This window comes from Carettochelys insculpta, chromosome 1 (assembly GCF_033958435.1).
Source record: "Carettochelys insculpta isolate YL-2023 chromosome 1, ASM3395843v1, whole genome shotgun sequence".
Classification (NCBI taxonomy): Eukaryota; Metazoa; Chordata; order Testudines; family Carettochelyidae; genus Carettochelys; species Carettochelys insculpta.
In genome coordinates, this window is record NC_134137.1 from 257,977,689 (window position 1) to 258,001,349 (window position 23,661).

At 41.4% G+C, this 23,661-nt stretch overlaps 1 protein-coding gene across 1 annotated transcript in view; it reads left to right on the top strand.

The window, feature by feature from the left end:
* The first annotated feature begins 490 nt into the window (after nt 1-490).
* The window catches only part of SLC15A5 (solute carrier family 15 member 5), a 66,345-nt gene continuing 43,174 nt past the window's right edge, over nt 491-23,661 (top strand). Inside the window, exons 1-4 of the mRNA XM_074983741.1 lie at nt 491-512; nt 2,853-3,206; nt 6,549-6,771; nt 22,578-22,747. Coding sequence (XP_074839842.1) covers nt 491-512; nt 2,853-3,206; nt 6,549-6,771; nt 22,578-22,747 — 769 coding nt within the window. The remainder of the gene's footprint in view (nt 513-2,852; nt 3,207-6,548; nt 6,772-22,577; nt 22,748-23,661) is intronic.

The following is a 23,661-nucleotide window of genomic DNA, read 5'->3' on the forward strand; positions in this document are numbered from 1 at the left end:
CGGGACGCGCAACAACTACATGTTCCCTACTTCGACGTTGAACGTCGAAGTGGGGCACTATTCGCATCCCCTCATGGGGTTAGCAGCTTCGACGTTTCGCCGCCTAACGTCGATGTTAACATCGAAATAGCACCCAACACGTGTAGCCGTGACAGGCGCTATTTCGAAGTTAGTGCCGCTACTTCGAAGTAGCGTGCACGTGTAGACACGGCTCAGATAAACTAACATCAGATAAGGAATTGGTGTCATCTAATCCATCTGGCAAATCATCTCGTTCTAACCCTCTTCCCACAATCTAATTTGCCCTCAATCAGCAATGCCAATGAGAAACAGGTGCCCCCAGCCAAGTCCTTTAAATACAAAGATCATCACAGGCACAGGGACCATTCCTTATTAAATTATGTCTGGAAGGTAGAGTGCATTTACTGTAGTGCTTTCTATATGGTGCTATACTACAGTTACATCTTCAGAGTAAAGAAAGGGTCCCCTAATGCACCAGCAGTTAGGTAAAGGTGTTCTCCAGAACAGAGTATATGTGCACTCTTTAGTCACAATACTTTTTCCTTCCCTGACTTAGTTTGTGACCAGGTTTGTTAAACTATGAAACAGAACCCAGCTAGGGCTGCAGGCAATCTCCATAGCTTGCTTTTCTCCAGCCATCAAAAATGAATGATATTCAGATCCTTTTAGATAATGTGGTAGACAGAGACACTGGTATGATAAAAAGTTCCCACGTCCCCATAATTCCACCCAGAGCTAAGCAGACTCTGTGATGCCTCTAGCAAACTTCTAGCTTAAGAGCCTTGTAATAAAATTCCACCTTCAGTAGAGAAAGAGGGTTTATGGATTCTTAGATCTGTTTTTGGGGCTTCTCAATTTGGTATTCATGAACCATTACAGAGGTAAGTTAGGATAGTAACCCTTAGGCTTGATACTGAAGTTCAGTGAATTTTACATTCAAGACCCTGACTTGGGTCTATCCATGCCATTATACACTATCTTGCATCTTGATAGCCGTGTCTACATGTGCACGCTACTTCGAAGTAGCGGCACTAACTTCGAAATAGCACCCGTCACGGCTACACGTGTTGGGCGCTATTTCGATGTTAGCATCGACGTTAGGCAGCGAGACGTCGAAGCCGCTAACCCCATGAGGGGATGGGAATAGCGCCCTACTTCGAAGTTGAACGTTGAAGTAGGGCACGTGTAGCCAATCCGTGTCCCGCAACATCGAAATAGCGGGGTCCGCCATGGCAGCCATCAGCTGAGGGGTTGAGAGACGCGCTCTCTCCAGCCCCTGCGGGGCTCTATGGTCACTGTGTGCAGCAGCCCTTAGCCCAGGGCTTCTGGCTGCTGCTGCTGCAGCTGGGGATCCATGCTGCATGCACGGGGTCTGCAACCAGTTGTCGGCTCTGTGGATCTTGTGTTGTTTAGTGCAACTGTGTCTGGGAGGGGCCCTTTAAGGGAGCGGCTTGCTGTTGAGTCCGCCCTGTGACCCTGTCTGCAGCTGTGCCTGGCACCCTTATTTCGATGTGTGCTACCTTGGCATGTAGACGTTGCCTCGCAGCGCCTATTTCGATGTGGTGCTGCACAATGTCGATGTTGAACGTCGACGTTGCCAGCCCTGGAGGACGTGTAGACGTTATTCATCGAAATAGCCTATTTCGATGTCGCTACATCGAAATAAGCTACTTCGATGTAGGCTTCACGTGTAGACGTAGCCGATTACTTTACAATACGTAGGTATAACAGCTGCTGTACCATGGGGAGCATATGCACATGTAAGTTTCTATGGAGTTAGATGAAACCAAAGAAGAGTCTCTGTTCCAGCAACTCGCAAAGTGAAAGGCTTGATAGTGCTACTTAGAAAAATGCATCCGATTCACCATTACCTTTTACCATGTGCAGTCATTTACTCTTGGGCAAAGTGGGTGCAGAATATTAACAGTTGGGCCAGGTATAAGTGGCTATGCCTGGGAGTGGAGAATTAGGTTTAGAAGGTTGGACAAGTGTTCTGGAAACTTCTTAGTGGTGACTCTGTAGATTGGTAGCACCTTCCCAATTTCTCTTTAACTACATAGCTTACAGTTAACACCCAGGAACTAGTCTTCCTCACTCTGATTCCCTATGGCATGTTGTAGCTGTGGCAAAAAGTCAGGCTAGGGAAGTTGTGCTTTTAGGGTGTTTTGATTGCTTTTTCTCTTCATTAATATGGGGAATTAGTTTCTTATAAAACTGGCTTATTATACTTCAATGTACTAGCATTTCTTACTTTTCTAATTAACTTTCTTATCTGAATTTCAACAAAAAATAACAAGAAAAGTAATAATGATAAGACATTGTTCACCTAAAAACATGCATTCTATCTGTATCTCTTTGCTTGCAGATTCTCACTTGTTGCTTAATTAAGGTATCAGAATATTAACTCCAAATTATTTTCTTGATCTAGTACTTGAATTCTTCTGAAACAATTTAGCCTTCCTCAGTATTTAAACCTTTATCTGTAACATGCAGATACAATTTGGCATATATTGTAGTAGGTTCACATAACTTAATGGATAATTTTTTAGGGGGGGAGGGCTTATTCAGCACCAAACAAACAGATTGGATTCAGTAACTATTGTGCAGAGAAGTTTAAATACTGATATCCTCTGTGCTCCTTGTTCTTGAATGTAACAGCACTGAAATGATAGGGTCCCCTGAGGAATTGTGGTAGTTGGGTGTGGAATTCAAAGCAAGAGTCTTACCAGCGTGTTAATTACAGTGGAGGATAACAGAAGCGTATGTATAACCTACCCACTCAATTTAGTCTTGCTCACAACAGCTAAGTATGCCTATTACAAATTTTAAAGGCTTACAAGAAAAAGAACTTCTGGACCACAGAGTTGAGAGGGAGAAAAGGAAATTCTCCAGGGAAGGCAAGCATGTTGGAGACTCATATGGGTTTAAATCTTGGAAGAAACTTCAGGTGGCCGTTTGCCTGCTGTTGATGGAGCTGTGTGAGAGGTTCACTTTCTTTGGCATTGTCTGCAATATGATTGTTTTTTGCACCATCAAACTTGGCTATCCCAACTACCAGGCAGGCATCATAAACATGTGCTTTGTGGGTGCCTCTTTGGTGTCACCTGTGTTCATGGGCTGGATTGCTGAACAGCTGGTGGAAAGGATCAAGCTGGTGTATATCTGCACGTTTCTCCACTTTCTAGGTAGGTTCTGTGCCATGACCGTGTCATCTATGACACACTTTTAATATGTAACTTTTTGTAAAGTACCACAGAAACATAATATTCCTCATTTATATGAAAATCCAGGAATTCTCTTCAACCTGATGGCCTTACCAAACTTCTCTAATAACTAAGGACTTAACTTTTCTTGCACAAAATATACTAACATGTATTTCATAATATCCCTTAACGAGGCATTATTTGGAACAAAACTAAATAATATTGTAAAATAAGGTCTACATTTTCAAAGGTGTTTAGGGGTTTGGGTGAAGCTCTGAGAGCCTGAACAGTGACACCTTAAAGGGGTCTATCTTTTCAAAAATCAGGAGCTCAGCATTTTCCGACAGTGAGCCCCTTCAGACTGGGAACCCAAAGTTTCTTTTGGAAAATTCAGTGATACAGCCACTTGCTAAAGTCCATTGGTAATGCATTTCTCCAGTTGGTGCAAACTGATGAGATTCTACAGCAGGGTTCCCTCTGATTTTTTTTTTAAACCCAGGGGTGGAATACATGTTACTTGCGCTAAGGCATAGGTAGATGTGCACCACCATAGAAACATATGCTGCTGGCTGTGAGCACTCTGCTAATCAGCTGGGCAAATACCTGAATCTTTCTGGTGGCTGCCCAAGCACTCAGCTTACAGATAACACTGTTTTGCAGTATTTAAAAGCTTTGTGATGGTTACACTTGCATAAGGGTAGACAGACTTTGATTTGAACTCAGAAGCCATACTTTGATGCTTACCTTTAGGGCCTGAATCATACAAATACTATTGCACCCTTTCCCCACCGCCCGCCCCCCCCAGATGTCTATAGTCTTTTATACTACGTGCAGGATACACTTCTCTAAATATTTTTCCAGGTAGCTTACATGTTTGAATTGTAGTGCCACATGACCTTCCATATATGTGAATTCCCCTTAATACACACACAGTGCATGGACAACTCCTAAACAGCTTCCACATAGTGGCTGGAGCGGGGTAGGGGGCACCTGAAACTTTAGTTAGGCACAGCTATTAGAATGGACCATGAAAAAGATTGGGTGGTATAAGGAGTGAAGCCACTCCCCTTTCTAGAAAATCTGAGTCCAGGTCTGCACTAGGCATTAAAGTCAATCATGGATACACAATTCCAGCTATGTGAGTTGCATAGCTAGAATCAACTTATCTACAACCGACTTACCTGGCCACCCTGACAGTCAGAGGTCAATGGGAGAAACTCTGCCATCTACCTTGCTTACTCCTCACAAGATAGCAGTTGATTCCAACCTCAGACCCTGGATAGTTCTATTTTGTATGTCCCCCCTAGGTGTATGAACTCCGGAAGATCGACCCTGACTTTGTTGATCTTCCACATGCCCTGAGTTTACAAGTCATGTAGAATGAGTAAATGGCACAAGTGACTGGCTTTTTTGCGGCCTAATTTGAGCTGATAATTCAATTTTTATATCTTTTTTGTCTCTAGTCAGGGTGGGAGTGAAGCAGTGTTGGAGTGAAGGCTGTCAGTCTTCTTGTAAATGCCTGATGTGAATAACAGTTAAGTACTGATACTGTAGCATGTTCCTTTAAACTGCGCCACTACCAGGATTAATTTAATAAAATCACCAACTTTTCAGTGAACAAATCAGGCATAAGAAAAGGGCAGAGCAAATTATAGCCACTCCAGAGCCATGTTAACATAGATATTGGAAATTCACCCAGGTTTCCATAAACCTATGATAAAATGTGTATCAACTGCATAACAACTTGATGTACAGCTGAAACATAAGATTATTCACATTTACTTATACCAAGAGTGTGTTTGCATGCAAGCAGCTTTCAGGATTAGCAAGTACGGTGCTATTTAGATAGGCATCAGAATTCTTGGAGTAATCAAGATCATTTCTGAACTTGTCTTTTCTAGAAACAATAGTTTTGTCCGCTTGAGCTCTATCCGGAAGTGTGACTTTGAAGTCAGTTCTGTGCAGCAAGTGTTCTCAGTTTATTTCAAAAACCTTTTAACTGGGAGCTCTAGCACATACTTTAGAGTGCTGTTGCTGCAGCTGGAAATAATTCCAAGTGATTTCCATCTGCTGTGGGTGACTGAAGGGAAAAGTTCACAAGAATTTTAAAAGAAAATATGGGTCACAGAGGATCAGGTGAGTCAGTGAAAAGAAGGCAGAAGGGGGCTAGATTACCAAGGTGCTTTGTGAGGTAGCTGGAAAAATGGCATGTTTTATATTCTCCTCCTTAAACTTCCTGTTTGGAATCCATGAGTACTTTGTTTCTAGATTACCTAAAACAGGACATCAAAGTGGAACAAGTGGACTCTCAAGAATAAATTGTTGAACTGTATACCTAATATATTACATCAGACCACTTAACACTCCATTGACAACTGTCAGAGGTCACACAAAGCATTTCCCAAAGGGAAACAAATGTTGCTGTAGCAGGGAAAAGTTTCTAGGAAATATAAACTATCAGTCAGGATTGATGATGTGGGACTAGACATGCTAGTGCATGTATGATGCATGAGATTTGACTCTGTTTTTAAGGATGGTTATTAAGCAAAAGTTTTAATGAATTACAGGGATGGGGTTTCCATATCCTGATATTTAGTATCAAAATCTGGTCTTCTATTGCCATGTTTAAAGCAGATGCATGCAAATTTTATTTTGTGTATGAGGTATGTTCAGTCTCTTTCAAAATACACTTGAAACGCTCTGTAACTCATTATATGTGGGCGCCTCAGTTTGTTTATTGAAGCAGTGGTGTAGATTGGAGATGACAAATCTTGACTGCAGAGTTCTAAATGTATTCTGGCCCTAATTTCTTCTGAAGCTGGAAAGGGAAGAGTAACGCCAAAAAAATAAGGAACAATCAAGTAGCGTATCTGAAAATATATCATGGCATTTGCTACATTATCTAATAAATTTTGCTCATCTACAGTAGTGATAAACCAGAACCTTGCTGTTTAAACAAGTGACTTCTGTTATTCCATCTAGGCAAGTGAAAGTCTAGCACAAATTATGGCCATGTTTCCTTATTTGTAAAGAGAACTTCTGTGCCTCTTAACTGCAGTGCTCTGGTCCCAGAATAGCCCCAAAGGCAGCAAAATTAAGGTACTACTTCTATATGTAGCCAGTATTATTGCCTAATAGTAGTATTTTAAAGAGTTATGGATTTGTACCAACATCTTATTCTGTAAGAATGAATACTTTTCTCTCTCATTGTTCATGTGGAGATTTTTTTTACTAACTCAGAGATTAAATCCAATATAGCTGCTAATCCAGAAAATGTGTTCCATGTTTTCATTTTAATCAGTTATATTTTCTTTCCTTTGGCAGGTACAGCCCTGCTATCTGTTGTTGCCTTCCCCTTTGAAGATTTTCATATAGACAGTCCCTATAGCCTTCCCTCACTAGCCAAAAAAGAACAGAAAATCCTCTTCTACTTTGGGTTATTAACAGTCTGCATTGGAACAGGAGGCATAAGAGCCATAGTTTGTCCACTGAGTGCATACAGCCTTGAGAATTATGGACCAAAGGAGCTTCTTTCTTTTTTTAATTGGTGAGTGTCTTACTATTGCAATAGAATTGTGAGAGATGATGGCACTTAAATTGAGATGTACTTGAGTTTTTAATGTTTTAAAAATTGAATTAATTTATGTAGGAAATCTCATGTTTAGCAGTAACATTGTTTCAAATAGACTAGCTAAATTTCGTTCCAGGAACGTAGGCTCATAAATCTTAAAGCCAGAAGGAGCCACTCTAATCCCGTAGTCTGACCTCATGCATAACACAGACCATGGACTTTCACCCAGTTTGAATCAAGGTCCGAGTCAATACAGAATTTGTGGGCTAGTTGCCATGTGGAACCAGGGTATTCTATTCGGGTTCTTATATTAGTGCCTGCCAGAGGTGTGGTGAAGTTGCTCGCTGAGTCTCAGTAAACTCCAAAGAAACTGCAAAATTCTTTCGACACTTGTACATGTCAGCAATAAAATTAAAACAAAAAAAATCAGAATAGCCTATTTTGAAACTGTAGTCCACTTCAAGAGGTGATTGAAGTTATTACACATCATATCTGAAGTTTAAGACATCAGATATGACACTTGACGTTCTTTTTTCTTGTTCACATCTGTACAGTTACCAAGGCTGTTTGGAAAATTTCAGTCAACTCTTTTTGCACAATGAGGTTCATCAAAAAAAATTGTGGGAAAAATATGACTTCAACAGAAGTTTTCAGTGGAAGAAAAAGACATCTAACATTTTGTCAAAATAGAATGATGTATTTCCTTGTGGTTAACAAACCTGAAATAAAACCGTTGACTGTGTCTACGCTAGTACCCCCCCGCTTTCGAAAGGGAGATGCTAATGAGACACATTGCTAATGAGATGTGCGACGAATATGCAGTGCCTCATTAATATAATGGCAGCCGTGGCACTTCCATAGGAATAAGGGGATTTCAACGTCTGTGGGGTCCTTTGGAAAAGGACCCGTATAGATGAACCACGTGCAATTGAAAGCAGCACTTTTGAAGCGCTGCAGCCACCAGTATGCTAATGAGGTGCTTGATATTCATTGCAGCACCTCATTATCATTTCCCAATGTGTCTCATTAGCATCTCCCTTTCAAAAGGGGGGTGCTAGCATAGACATAGCCTTTGACATTCACAAATTCAATTTTTTTTCTGAACCTTTTTGTACAAAGTTTCAATATTTCAACATTTTGGGACAAAGTGGTAGAATACTCGAATTTTCCTTGAGACAGAAATTCCTTTACTAGATATGCACAAATGTTTACCTACTTCAGAGGGAGTTTTATGCTTCTTAATAAAGTTTGTCAATCATCCAGAAACTCTTGATTGAGAGGTGCTATACATGTGCAAAGCACTGTTTTACTAATTCATTTTTGGTAGTACTATCTATTATAATCTGAAACTGAGCATATTTGAATATTGACAATGCATCACTGATGAATCAAGGAAGTGCTGCTTAGATCATATTTCTGTTCCTATGGAGATGTCTTTAAGGGCTATTCCTTTCCTTTCCACCCCCACTCACTTCAATTATCTTAATATTGAAGATCTTTGGATTAAATCCAAATTTCAGAGAAGAGTCTAGCTTTACTAAGGGTGGAAAAAGATTGTTTGCTTCCTTAAAACAGATTCTGCTTTCCTGACCTGCTCAAAGGAGAGAGGGGGAAAAAATCCACCTTTTTGATTCTGTTCTATATTTTAATCCTTAATTAGCAGACTCGTTTTGATTAAATAAGACTCTGGAGGTTTAAGACTGGAGAGCATCAGTTGTTCTGAAAGATAGCTCTGGAGAATGTATTGTGGTGTGGTTTTAGTCATTCAGAACTGTATTTAATCAAAGTGACATTTCTCGGTGTTGATTACAAAGGAGCCATAACAACAGACTGAATAAAATATTTCCTTGGGAGAATCCCAATGGGTCAATTGTTGGGCTTGAGGACTATTGGGAAAGGTTTGTTCACAAAAACTAATTTCTGCAGTGGTATGGCCTCTGAGGAGGAACCATATGATTTCTAATCTTAAAAGTAACAAATAGGGGTTGAGTCTTAACATTTCCTGGTATCTTTCCAACCTGATGAGTATACAATCATATGCTATTTTCTCTTCTTGGTAGATTGTAACAAGAATAAATGTTTAAAAATACATATATATATTTAATGAGACAGTTGCTTGCTGTTGCTTTATAACAAAGTCCAGATTCTTAGCCTAATTTCTGAAGTAAAGCGAGTTGGACAACAGGCTTTTAAAAATCAGACTTCCTGCAAAGGAGTGCGTAACTATGATCTCAATATTAGTGTGTGGTAAGGGTTACTTCAACGGCCTGCATCCAACCTCTGGAACAAAGTAAGCATAAAATCATTGTAACAGATAGAATTTCACCACAGTTAAACTAAGAAGGAAAACTGGGCCTTGTCAGGCTGAAGCCTGGAACTGCAAGCTAAGGCCATAACTTGGCGCTATTTCTTGGTGCGCAAGAACTCCCATGGTTATCAAGGGGACTGAGCAGAAAGGCCAGGGCCAGAATATGGTCTTTAAGTCCTCACTAACATCTGAGCTAGTAAAACTAAACTGCATGGGGCATTGCAGTGTTGAACAATTATGGTTTGTATACATCTATATCTGCCATTCTAACCCTTCTCCATCCTGCTTGGTGTTTCTCTTTTCCTTCTATAAATATTTTTCCTTGTTTTGTTTGCTTCATCTTAATCTATTTTTCACTACACCTATTTTATATTTCTCTTTTGTTTATTCCTTGCTTATGTTCACGGCCCTGAATTTTTCTACCTTGCACATTGTCAAAAGGACATTCCTTTCCTCAAAGCCTTTTTCTCAAATGAAGGAAAATATGGTAAATGTTTCTGCATAGTTTTGGAAACAGACAATTACCCACTACTTGTGTGTATCCTTGTCCAAATGCCATTGCCTATAGCTAGCCAAGCTGTTGCAAAACACTTTTCATCAGTAGGTATTAAAACATTTTAGAAAGGAATCAATATAACTAGCCCCTTTCTTATAGATGGGGTAACTGTTGTATGGGGTGGGCCAGTAACTTGGCCAAGGTCACCCAGCACAGATCATGGTAGAGCCAGGAACAGAATGCAGGTCTGTCTCCTGGGTCTCTGTTCAGCACTGCATCCATATGGCAGACAGTGGGCTCTCCCAATCTGCCTTTGTAAGAAATAGTCTGAAACAGAGTTGGTTAGAAAACAGAAGTTTTATTCAATCAAAAATTGAGTGAAATCTTGTTCCATCCTGTTTCAGGATCAGAAGTGAAACTCACAATTTTTCAAGAAAAAAACATTCCAAAGCACATCGCTGTGACCAACAGATGGTAATACATACATAAAACCCAAACAAAATAGTTGGTTAATTTTCTTTTAAAAAGGTTGTTAGAACTGGTATGTTTTTGTGCAAAAAAGTGGCTACTTACCCCTATTCTCCCAGTAAATCATCATATTCCTTGGAACAGAAATCAGGACTTAAAACTTGCCAGGTAAACAGCTTGAGTCATCACTGCTGGAATGTGAACTTATGATCTCAGGGAGCACAAGCAAACCTAAGATTCAGAATCCTGAGCCTATTGGGATATCTTTGTCAGGCTATGTCTAGCCTGCAGGGTCCAGACTGCAGGTCTCAGAAGAGATCTGCCACTCAGTGACATCCCTGTACACCTTCTTCCATGAGGAAGAAGGGATCGTTTGACAGAGGGTTTTTTCCAACATTTGGCTCTGTGTGGATGGGCCAAATGGCAGAGAAGTGTCTGCGGACAGAACTCTCAGCGAAAGATACCCAAATGAGTTGCGCAATTTGCATATCTGTTGCCGATAGTTCTCGGCAATCTAGATACAGCATTAAAGACTAAAGCCTAACACTCCTGGACTGATTATCTGGCCTGTGCTTGAAAATTGTTAAAGCAACTAGTAAATGGGCAAACTATTTCAGAATCAGAGGCTGCAGAAGAAAGCATTGTGATCAAGGGCTGAGCAGAATGGGGTTGGCATTTTCTTACTCCACTCAAATGCCAGCATAAAATATCTGTCCCTGGCATAATTATTTCAAGTGAAATGTTTAACATGCTGCCATTTAAACAATAATTATAACCCTTCTAAGCCAACACCTGACTGAGATGAATGGGGTGGCTCTCAAGAGGTAGTTTTCCAAGATGTGTATGGACGTGACAGGACACCAAGGCTACGTCTACACGTGCAGCCAACATCGAAATAGCTTATTTCGATGTTGCGACATCGAGATAGTCTATTTCGATGAATAACGTCTACACGTCCTCCAGGGCTGGCAACGTCGATGTTCAACTTCGACGTTGCTCAGCCCAACATTGAAATAGGCGCAGCGAGGGAACGTCTACACGTCAAAGTAGCACACATCGAAATAGGGATGCCAGGCACAGCTGCAGACAGGGTCACAGGGTGGACTCAACAGCCAGCCGCTCCCTTAAAGGGCCCCTCCCAGACACAGTTGCACTAAACAACACAAGATCCACAGAGCTGAGAACTGGTTGCAGACCCTGTGCCTGCAGCATAGATCCCCAGCTGCCGCAGAAGCAGCCAGAAGCCCTGGGCTAAGGGCTGCTGCCCACGGTGACCATAGAGCCCCGCAGGGGCTGGAGAGAGAGCATCTCTCAACCCCCCAGCTGATGGCCGCCATGGAGGACCCGGCAATTTCGACGTTGCGGGACGCGGATCGTCTACACGGTCCCTACTTCGACGTTGAACGTCGAAGTAGGGCGCTATTCCTATCTCCTCATGAGGTTAACGACTTCAATGTCTCGCCGCCTAACGTCGAAGTTAACTTCGAAATAGCGCCCAACGCGTGTAGACGCGACGGGCGCTATTTCGAAGTTGGTGCCGCTACTTCGAAGTAGCGTGCACGTGTAGACGCAGCTCAAGGTAGCTATTCAGATGAGGACAATGCGCTTCACAATAGACCAACAGCCTTGATTACAAATGAACACAAACTACTGGGGCCACCAGCAAAGTAGTAGTATGACAACATGGCCAGCCCTTTCCCTTCTCCACCTTCTGCCATTAGTCATAGAAGACATGTTGGGGCACACTGTCCCCACTTGCCACACTGCCTTTTTTACACATTATATTGTATGCCAGAACAATTAATAGAAGAGAGATATATGTCCTTTCGAACCTGCTAGTGGAGATTTCCCATCTCCCCTTTTGGCCATGAAGTAATTCTGCCCAAAGACTGACTTACAGGTTAATTGTATGAATGGCCATTTTTGTAGCCTTTAGTAGAGTTAGGTGTCTTTGGAGTCTGTGGCTGAAGAACCCATGCTTTGCCATAGAATAGTACTTTAGTAGGAAGGATCTCTTCTACATATGTATATATTTTTAGCTTTCAGTTAATATAAATTAATGCAAAGATGTCTTCCTGAATCTGCAGGTAGTTTGAACAATAGCTTGAACAGTTGAGTGAACCCATTCTATTTGGTGATTAACCGTTAAAACTAAAGAGGATTTGAAATTTCAACTATTTTATTGATGCTTCCTTCATTAGAAACAAAACAGCTAATTATATTAATGATTGTCACAAATGAATGCCTGTAAAACCCAGGAGTGGGTTCTCCATTGGAAAGTAGCCAGTTGAGCCAATGGGAAGAGAGAAGGAGTTTTGTTAATTGAAGCTCTTACCTGATGAGAGGGTCTTTCTTTTGTGTGGCTGGAGAAGAGAGACCCAGACATAGTTTAAGCCTGAGCAGGCTTGGTGGATTCAGTAAATATCAAGGCCGCAAAGAACTCTGGGCATACGGTTATCTAAGTAGAAAGGAAATGTTTAGTCAGACACAATCAGGTTATTTTTTATTCTGAGTTTGGTGCAGGAATTCTCAGATGGATGATGTACCCCCTGTATACTGTAAATTTTAAACTGAATCATCATCAACAACAACAACAATGGGCTCAGCACCTGTTGGTGTCTGATGCCTCTCTCACTATTTCCTTCCATCTTTCCCTGTCCAGTGTGGAGTGGCTTAGTTTCTGTAGGCTCCGCACCAATCTGCTATATCACCTACCCATTCTCTGTGGGGTCTGCCTCTCCTAGTCAAACTGTCCATTATGCCAAATACCAGGGTCTTGATTTTTCATTCGTCATTCATTCTGCATATATGCCCAAATAGCTGTAACTTCTGTTGTATAACCTTCTGCAGTAGGTTCTCTTTCAGCTTTCCTATGTAATTCCTTGTTGGTGACCTTCTGCATCCGTCCTATTCTCAGGCTCTTTCTATAACAACTTCTCTCGAATGCCAATATTCTTTCCTTCAAATCTTTCATTATCACCCCTGTCTCACATCCATACAACATGCTGCTGAATGCACACATTTTGAAGACGCTCAGCTTTGCTCCTAAGCTAATAGCTTTGCTTTTCCAGATCTTATCTGTAGCTTTCAAACTCGCTCTTGTTTTCACTATTTTAGTTGCTATTTCCATCTTACAGTCTAGATCATATGTTATGTTGCTCCCCCAATACGTGAACTCTCTACATTCTCTAGCTCAATCCCATCTACACTAAGGTGACCACATATGGTTACATAGGGACGGGAGGGCACTCCCCCCATGCTTCCCTGAGCCTCAGGGAAGCAACCTAGAAGGAGCAGCTGGGGTGCTCCCCCCCCCGCACACTTCCACGAGCCTCCGAGAAGCAGTCAGGATGGAGCAGCGACGGTGATCACCCCCCACAACAACCCTGCCAGCTCCCTCTGTTGGACAGCATGTACAGATGCACAGTATGTCTTCTCTAGCAGGCAGGTGCACCTGCGCAGCCAATATGGGACAATTAGTCCCTTTTTTAAAATAAGTCTGAACGCTTCTTTTGTGGCATCCCAAATACAGGACAGTCCTGCTGAAAACGGGATGGATGGTGACCCTAATCTACACCGATCTTCCTTCCTATTTCCCTATCTCCAAATACCATTGTTTGTATTGTATCAATGTTCATAATCAATCTGTACTGCTTCCCTTCTTCGTTTAGCACCTGCACTGTTTTCGCTAGCTTCTCCTCATCTTCTTCAATGATAACGATATCGTCCACAAACATCAAGTTGTTATTCTTATCCCATGCACAGATATCCCTTCTACCTCTTCCTTGATCTTGTCCATCACTCTCTCTAGATGATTGATGAAGATATTTGGTGATATCGGATCTCCTTGTCTCGTACCTCTACTCGTTCTAAACAAACTTCCTAACTCTCCACACGTTCTTACCACTGTTTCTTCATTGTCTTTGCTATCCTTCAACAACCATTTGTCTGCTATCAGCTCCATATGACTACAACACCACCCGAGTCACTTTCTGATCTATACTGTCAAATGCCTTCTGAAAATCAATGAAGCAAGTGTAGATGTTCTTGTTATTTCATCCAGCTTTCTCCGCTATCAATTTCAGTGCCAATATCTGCTGTGTCACTTCTATTTTTCCAGAACCCTGCTTGCTCATCCACTAAATGTTCTTCTATCTGTGATCTTAGTCTCTCCATCAGTATCATCATCAGCACCTTGCCTAAATGACCCATCCGAGCAATCGTTCTGTAGTTCTTGCACTCCAATTCACACATTTTCTTGTGTATTGTCACTAGCACAGATCTCGTCCATTCCTTAGGTGCCTTCCTTTCTTTCCATGCTATATTACACAGCTGGTGTATTTCTTTAATCTTATTTTCTCTGCCATATTTAATCATCTCTCCCATGATCTTATTTCCAGGGCTCTTGTTGTTCTTTAATCATTTCACTGCTCTTTCTACTTCCTCCTTCAAAATATTGGTCTCGCTCTCAGTGCTTGGCGGAGATATCTCTTTCAGTTCTTCAATCAGTTTCTCTGAGACACTCAGATCCAATGGTGCTTTGTATAGATTGGTGCAATATCTTGTCCATCACTGCATAATTTTCCCCTTGTTCACGAGCACCACTTCGTTCTCATCTTTGATCACCATCTGCTGCTTCTGCCACTTCCTATTAATGTTCCTGATCACCTCATACACCCCTCTGGTCTTACATTCACCATAACATCTCTCTATATCTTCACACTGCTCCTCTAACCAATTTGCCTTATCCTTTCTGGCTACTTTCCTTACCTCATTGCATTTCACCCTATTTTGCTGTTCTGCCCTTTCAGAAACATCCTTTTTGATCTTCAGTGCTCTCTTCTGTTGGACCAACTTCAGGGTCTCCTGCATAATCCACTTCTTATTGATCTTCTCTTCTTCTGGAATAGTCTTCTCAGTTGTGTCTTCTGGAAAATTAGAGCTGCTTCGCAAGGAGATGGAGAGATACCAATGTGATATATTGGACTGGCAGAGATGCATAGGATGACATCAGGACAGATGTGCGGTTGGGAAGTCGTTAGGTCAGGGAGTGAAATGAAGCATGAGGCAAGAGTCAGATTCCTTCTTAGCAGAAAAGCTAGCAGAGATTGAGTGAGTGCAAGAATGATGGTAGTGAGATTCAAAGCAAAACCGTTCAATATCTTGGTCATTCGGGTGTATGCACCCATGTCAGACAGTACAGAGGAAGAGATGGAGCTATTCTATAAAGACTTGATAATGACGCTGGAGGAGATACAGAAGAGAGACGTGTTGATCATCAGAGGAGATTAGAATGCAGAGGTTGGAACAGCTAATGAAGGTTGGGAGATAGTCGTGGGAAGGTTTGGATATGGAGAAAAAAATGAACGAGGCGAGAAACAACTAGAGTTTGCTACAGAGCACAAGATAGTGATCTGCAATACAAAATTCCAACAAAAAGACTGTGAGAAGTGGACATGGTGATCGAGTCATGGGAAGTCCAAAAACATGATAGATATGATCTTGATAAGAATAAGGTGGGTAACATCAGTACAGCAGTGTCAAACTTTCCAAAGATATAGACTTGGACCACAGTCTAGTGATCACAAACATCAAGATGAAACTCAAGAAACCATGTAAGACACAGTTTAAGAGAAGAAGAGATACTGCGAGACTAGGTGAGGAAGAAACAGGGAATGCATACAGAACAGCGCTTGAAGAGAAGATTAGGGATGCAGCCGCAGAGAAGGACCTAGATAACAGAGTCGAAGGGATAGCCATGGTGATAGAACAGGCAAAACTGAATCCCAGGGAAGTATTTCTCTGTGTTCTAATCATACTCTCTTAGTTGCTCTGTAACATTTAGCAGCTGAGTATGCTTTATCACGGGTATCCTTTTGCTTTGTTAATCACCCTTTTTAAGGCAATGCTTTGATTCCTGTGTCCTAGAGAAGGGTCTGTGTATATGCATGCCTAAAACTGAGAGGCCAGCTATAAGAGATTACAGTTCAATTTCTTCTTCTTCTGTTTTTTAAGCTCTGTCCCAAAGGAAGGTGAAGAGCTTGGTATGTTTCCCCACGGTGTAACTCCAAGGCCGTGTCTACACGTGCCCCAAACTTCGAAATGGCCATGCAAATGGCCATTTCGAAGTTTACTAATGAAGCGCTGAAATGCATATTCAGCGCTTCATTAGCATGCGGGCGGCAGCAGCGCTTCGAAATTGACGCGCCTTGCCGCCGCGCGGCGCGTCCAGACGGGGCTCCTTTTCGAAAGGGCCCCGCCTATTTCGAAGTCCCCTTATTTTCCCATGAGCTCATGGGAATAAGGGGACTTCAAAGTAGGTGGCTTCCTTTCGAAAAGGAGCCCCGTCTGAACGCGCCGCGCGGCGGCAAGGCTCGTCAATTTCAAAGCACTGCTACCGCCCGCATGCTAATGAAGCGCTGAATATGCATTTCAGCGCTTCATTAGTAAACTTCGAAATGGCCATTTGCATGGCCATTTCGAAGTTTGGGGCACGTGTAGACGTAGCCTTGCAAGTGTGTCTTCCTAGGCTCTAATGAGGGCTTTTTCTGACTTGGGTGGTGACAGCCACCTCCCGGGGTCAGAGAATCTGTAATTTTACAAAGCTTTTAAGCAGAACTCTATAGAGACAAGGTAGTTTTAAGGCCTATTATGGGCCCCCAGCTTCTGCATTCAGTGTCAGAGTGGGAACAGCTTTGATGATGTTCATATACAATTAATTTTAAAATGCCCTTTATAAAGTCATAAAATATCCTATATAAAATCATAGCAGTGCAGGACTAGAAGGGACCTCAAGGTCACCTAATCCCTTGCACCTAAGACAGGAGTACATAATAACTAGAACATTCCTGACAGGTGTTGTGTCTAACCTGTTCTTAAAAACCTTCTATAATAGAGATTCCAGCACCATCCTAGAAAATCAGTTCAGGGTTTAACCACCCCAAAAGTCAGGAAGTTTTTTTTTTATCATATCCAACCTAAATCTGCTTTCTTGCAATATAAGTCCATTGCTTCTTGTCATATCCTCACAAGAACAGTTTTTCATTCTCTTCCTTGTAATAACATCTTATATACTTGAAAATTTATGTTCCCTCAGTCTTCTCCAGACTAAACAAAGTCACATTTTTCAATCATTCTTTATAGCCATCTTTTCTAGATCTTTAAGTCTTTTTTTGTTGCTCTCCTTTGGACTTTCTCCAATATGTCTTCACCTTTCCTGCAATGTGGTGCCAAGAAGTGGACACAATACTCCAACTGAGGCCTTATCAGTGCAGAGAAGTCTGGAAGAATTATTTACTGTCTCTGGCTTATAACACTCTTGCTAATACATAGAGAATGGTGTTTGCTTTTTTTTTCTTCCAACTGTGTTACTCTGATTTTAGTTTGCAATCCACTCTCTCTCCTAGATCTCTTTCCACAGTACTCTTTCCTAGCGAGTCATTTTGATGTGAGCCACTGATTGATTGTTCCTTCTTAAGTGGATGGTTCTGCATTTTTCCCTTTCGAATTTTATCCTGTTACTTCAGACCATTTCTCCAGTTTAAGTTTTACTCCAATTCTCCAAAGCAGTTGTACTCCCTTTCAATTTGGTATCATGTGCAAATGTCTTAAGTATGCTCCCTAACAATTAGCCAAATCATCAGTGAAGAGACTGAACAGAATCAGCCCCAGGACTGATACCTATGGTAGCCCTTCTAAATATCCTTCAGGTTTTCTGTGAATCACTGATAACTACTCTCTGCGAACAGTTTTCCAGTTAGTTAAGAACCCACCTTATAATAGCTCTATCTAGGCCCTATTTCCCTAGTTTATGAAAAGATCACATGAGAAAATATAAAAATTCTTCCTAAAATCTAGATATACTACATCTGTTTTCCCCCACCTGCCCCCTGTATCCACATCACCCTGTGGAAGACAGCTATTAGATTGGTTTGATATGCTTTATTCTTGACAAATCCATACTGATGGTTACTTATCACCTTATTAGGTGTTTACAAATTGCTTGCTTGCTTATTTGCTCCATTATCTTTGTAAATACTGAAGTTAAACTGCATAGTCAGTAATTCACTCAGGTGTTTTATTTTTCCCTTTTTATAGATTGGCACTGTATGTGCCATTTTCCAGTTTTTGAAATCTCTTCCATGACTTTTTTTCAAAGATACTCACTAATAGTGCAGATGTCTCCACAATGTGTGTTGTCACCATAGTCAGTGGGTTGTTTATAGCTATTTCATGATCCTACCATAGAACTTCCTGTTTGCTACCTCACAGTGTGACAGAATCTGGGGCTTTGTCATAGAAAGAATAAATGTAGACTGTGCAGGGTCATGCCAACTGACTTTGTTTCTATCACTGCTATCCTGCCAGAGGGCCCTACAGCGCCATTATAATCCTCCTCAGAGGGTAGCTATTGTATCTACTCACAATGACAATTTAACTGAGGGGGTACTAAACAATTATTAGAGTTTTGGGCCTTTCAAACACACTTCCCCACATTCAGTGTACCTAGCAGATGTCTGTTCTCCAACAGTCAGTTTGCTGCACTGGTATCTGCAAGATTTCTGATTTGCTGAATCCAGGGCTTGGATCTCAAGAATCCAACTTCCTTTACCCCAAAGTGGTCTCTTTGAGGCTCTGAAGAAAGCAAGGGCATGTCAGGAAATGGGGTGGGGCATCAAGATCAGAAACAGGCCACAGGCTCCCAACTGTCTGCCTGCCGAGGTTTTTATATGGAGTCCATCACTGTGTCATGATGGCCTTTTCTGACCTTACAGTCTATGACTACAGCACCTCTAAGAATTTTGAAATGTGCACATCAAGATACATTTATCTTTCTCTCTTTCCTCCAATCAGCAAGGACTTGATATTTTTCTCTTAACTTATTATGCAAAAGCTAGATCAAGAAATTGTGCTTTAAATTTTGGTCTTGGGCACCAAGATGCATGAAAGTCCTAATTTCTTCTGAGAATGAGTTCCAGATGCTGAAAAAAGTCCACTACCTACACACATGGATTTCATTCATTAGGCTGCTCTTTCCTGCAGAATATAATTGACATTAGACTCCTATAGGGAAATGTTTCTTAAACTGTATTCTGTGGAACACTGGTGTTCTGTGAACAACTCAGGTATGCTGTGAGCATTTGGAAAAAATACAGATGGCATATATTTTAAGTTATTAAAACCAGATACAATGTTACTACTCCAACAATACTTTTTTTAAATTCCATAGGTGTTCTGCATTTTAAAAAAATATTATATGCTGCTCTGTGGTCTCAGAAAGTTTAAGAAACACTTTTATGTAGGGCGAGAGAGGCTCTCAGAAATGCTGAGAAGATCTCACAGAGTGCTCTGAAGACAAGGATTGAAACCTTGAAGTTGGCCACTGTTTGCTCCATCACATAATTTTAAATTTAAAAACAAAATTACAATAGGAAGGTCAAAGCATTGTTATGCTAAACACTTCCATAACTTCTAATACATTCTTTCCAAAATGGTTAATACCAAACCCCAGTCAAAGGCTTTGTATTTAAATAAAAAACCTTCTAGTGGTATCGGATCTTCTGAAAGAAATGGTTTGAAAGACAAAGCCCTAACTAAAAAAAATCTAGAGTTGAAATTTTCAGGAACTTTTTTGGGATGGTTTTGGAGTATGGATTAAGCCTGGAAGTCTCCTGTTCCTGGCATTCATAGTATTCCTAGTGCCCCTGACAAATGCTTCTCAGTAGCACTGAGTTCATCCAAACTGGATTTGTCATTATTCCTTCTTTTTGCTGCTTCCTGTATTCCACTTGGAATGCTGCTTGAAAGTGCACTCCTGCCCACTGGTTCTGAGCCACTGTCAGATTTTCTTCTTCCCTAACAAGCTGAGAGAAATTTATTTTGTTTGGTGTTGAACAAACTTGGGTATCTTTGTTCCACACACTCCTCCACATTTACAACATTATAAAAGTTTTTCTTCTTGGTTCTAGCTATCTAGGTCAATGTCAGAGTGGCATTACAGTAATGACCCCAACACTGTAACTTACAGCAAAGCCACTAGAGTTTTCTGGGCAGTTACAACAGACTATTGGGGAGCCTTTTCAAGGGAGGAAGCAGAGGCAATGCAGATGAGCCTTTGGTGTGTTTTTAATAGCAACAGCTTTCTCCCCTTGTTCCCCTCCACCCCACATTTTTGCCCTTGGTGTTCACAGCCAAAACACTGAGATTATCTTCAATACATACTGTTTTATGTACAGAGACCAGTGATCTTGACAGATTTGCAGATCCAGTTACAATCGATGGTACACCCTGACTACTCACTTATGCTTAAAGTAAAAAGTTGTAGAGCCAATAAGGGTGAGATGAACAAGGAAAAGCTAACGTCATCTCTTCTGCGTGTTTGTTTTAACTGAATTCAAAACTAATGATGCATGCTGGATTGACAGCACAAAGACTTGAGTTCTTTGTTTATTATCCATAGGGCAGGTAGAGCCCAAGGCAAGAACAATATGAGCTTTTTTTCAGGTTTCTCAATGTGTCTTAAATTCAATACACAGAGTCCATCTTTTGGGGTTGGAAGGGTGAACTCAGTTATCTCCATGCACGTCTGTGTTTTCAGTGCCAGGAATCTCAGCAAGGGTGACAACTGCAGTGATGCTCTCAATTTGATGTTAAAGCTGTTTACAAAAGGAATCTAACCAATGCATTTTAAAGATGGATTTGTTTTATATTCTTTATAACATTGTTAGATTTTTAAACCCGTCAGAAGGCTGAGACACATTTTAAAGGAGCCTAACTTTTTTGCCATCTTCATACTCAGCATCCACTCTCTGAAAAGCAGACCAGTAAGGTGTCAGATTGGATGCAGATATTACTGGGTGAGATTTCTTTTGGCCGGTGATATGCAGGAGGTCTGACTAGATTATCAAAATGAACCTAGTTTTAAAATCTATTAAGGTTGGGTCCCAAAACACCAGCAGCTCTTGAAACGTAGGCCTAAATGTTCAAGGATGAAGTGAATGTTTTTCAGCATTGTGTCTTTGCAGAGTTTCTCCTTGTAAAAGGCATCACTGATCAAACCTCTACCCAGGAGGAGATGTTCTCAAACACAGGAGGTCTTCAGGCACTATGTATGGTGAAAAAGTGTTCCAGAAACAGGATAATTTAGCTGTGACATGAGTTAGTAGGGAGTTTAACTGAAGCATTTATAATCATGAAGGACCCAGTAAAAACTGAGTTGTTTTTTTAGAGGGGTTGCCGCGTTAGTCTATATCATCACAAAACAAAGCAAGCAGTCCTGTAGCACCTTTAAAGACTAGCAATATTTATTAGGTAATAACCTTTTTAGGGAAAGACCCAATCTTCAGATTCTGTAGCAGAACTGAGAAAAATATTGAGAGAAGACTGAGGAATCAGCTAAATATAAAATTTAAGAACTGAGGAGGGGATGGTTTTGAGTTTTTTTCATTTGTTGCCCCATAATGAGAAAGGGGCATTCAGTGAAAGAATAACTGGTAGGCTTTATCTACTTAGTCAATACTATAGGTACCTTTACAAATGATCTTAAATCCATCTTTTCCTAGATTATATAAAGGAAATCCTGTTCAATGCATGTATAAGAATTCAGTGGTGCAAATGGTCACAGGCCACTATTCTAGCTGCACAAATTTACAACTATAGCTATGCTACATAAGTAATGAAATTTTAGTTTATGGATATACATTGATCTGCTAGAGTCAGCAAGGAAGCACCTTTGTTCCTTGTGTGTGGAATTTGGTATGGCTCTTTGGGTTTTTTTTCCACCTTGTATTATCAACTCCATGAATTCAAAAACATGAGTCAGGCATCTGTAAACCAGATAATGAGTTGTAAAATATGGAGCACTTTTTTGTCTTCTGGGTTTTGAGTCTTCCATCGTTTTCCTTCAAACATGGGAGTTAGAATCTTGGTGTCTCTTTATAAGTACATGATGAGACTTCCATAGTCCAGTGACAGTTCATGCAAACTGTCGGACTACACATGATCTTGGTTTATACCACACTGGTGTAAGTACACCCCGCTCACCATTGTTAAAGTAAGTACAGGTTGAATCTCTCTAATCCAGCATTCTCTGGTCTGGATACATCTGTGGCCCAGCATGATTTTTAGTTAGAGGGATATCCACTTATTATGCATGTGGCCAAGTTTTCTGCGGTCAGATAAAATTTGTTCATAGCCACCAGTCCTGGCTCTAAGTGTTCTGTGCTGTTATTTAGCTGTAATTTACCCTGAAATGTCTTCTAAGAGCCCAGTAAGCAGTGCAAGTGTTGGTAATGCTGCTAGACAATGCTGACCTCTTGTAGTTTGGCAAATTCTCTGGTTTGGCACTGGTTAGGTCTTGAGGGTGCTGGACTAGAAAGATTCAACCTGTAAACCTTTTAACTTTTTACAGTGCTTAGAACTGCACTTTGTGCAACAGAATGACATTCTTAGTTACTTGGCTCTCTTCTCCAGTATGCTTCTTAGAGTAATTTTTTTATCTGTTTACCATAGGTTTTATTGGCTGATTAACTTTAGTTCAGTAGTTGTCTTTGTTAGCATTTCTTATATCCAGCAATCTGTGGCCAAGAACCTGGATTTTCTTGTCCCATTCGTGTCCGTGCTTATGGCTGTAATCATGATTCACATGGTGCGCAGTGAAATGATTTACCAACCCAAAAAAGGTAAGATTTAAATATAAATATCTCAGAAATTACTTTTTAAAAATGGTTTAACTGTTCTTTCACCAAAACTACATCCATTCTTTCTCCACTCATTTTGGACTTAATCCAGATGAATACATCCAGTGTAGGGTTGGGCATCTTACTGCCATTAATTCAGCACTTTGCAGAATCAGGCTGTGGCAATGCATGCACACTTGGAGGGCAGTGGCTATCTGGACACCATATTTGTCTGTTCGATGGTCTCAGCCCTCACAACCCCCACAGTCCAAAGACTCAGGCAACTGCAATAGTCCCAGTGTCCAGGGCCCATTAGCCCAAGCAACCTTCGAGGAAGGGCAATGTGACTTAGCAGCCAGAGTCACTACAATGGCCTCTTGATGCTAGTGGCCCAGGTAGGAGGTCCTAGGCCCACCTGACTCCACTGAGCTGCAACCCAAGACCCTGACAGCAGCAGAACAGTCCACCATCAGCTCAGTGGGGAGTCCTACCAAAATGCACTGTGCTCCCCTTGGTTGGAGATACCACTCACACACCCTCCCTGGGTCACTTTTAACTGTACTCAGTGGTGTGGCACTCCATGAACTCACGGGACCTCCAGGTTCCTTGGCACCACTTACTACCTGGTGCCCAGATATGGAGGCTTATTTTGGTCCTCAAGGCCTCCTGCTTCCACCAAAAGGATTCTCAGCTGGGGCTTCCACCGCAAGTCCACACTCTCTGGTGCCCACCCCAGACTGAATGGAGGTGCTTCCTTTTATAGTGGTACAGTACTTCAAACATGTCCAGTATGGTCAGGAAGGCGAGATTTCCTCTGCCCACAGTGGGATGTTAACCCATTTCAGCCTAGTGCAGGGTATGAGCACACCGTCACACAGGCTCATACAAAACCAGTTAAAGTGGGTGCATAACAGGAG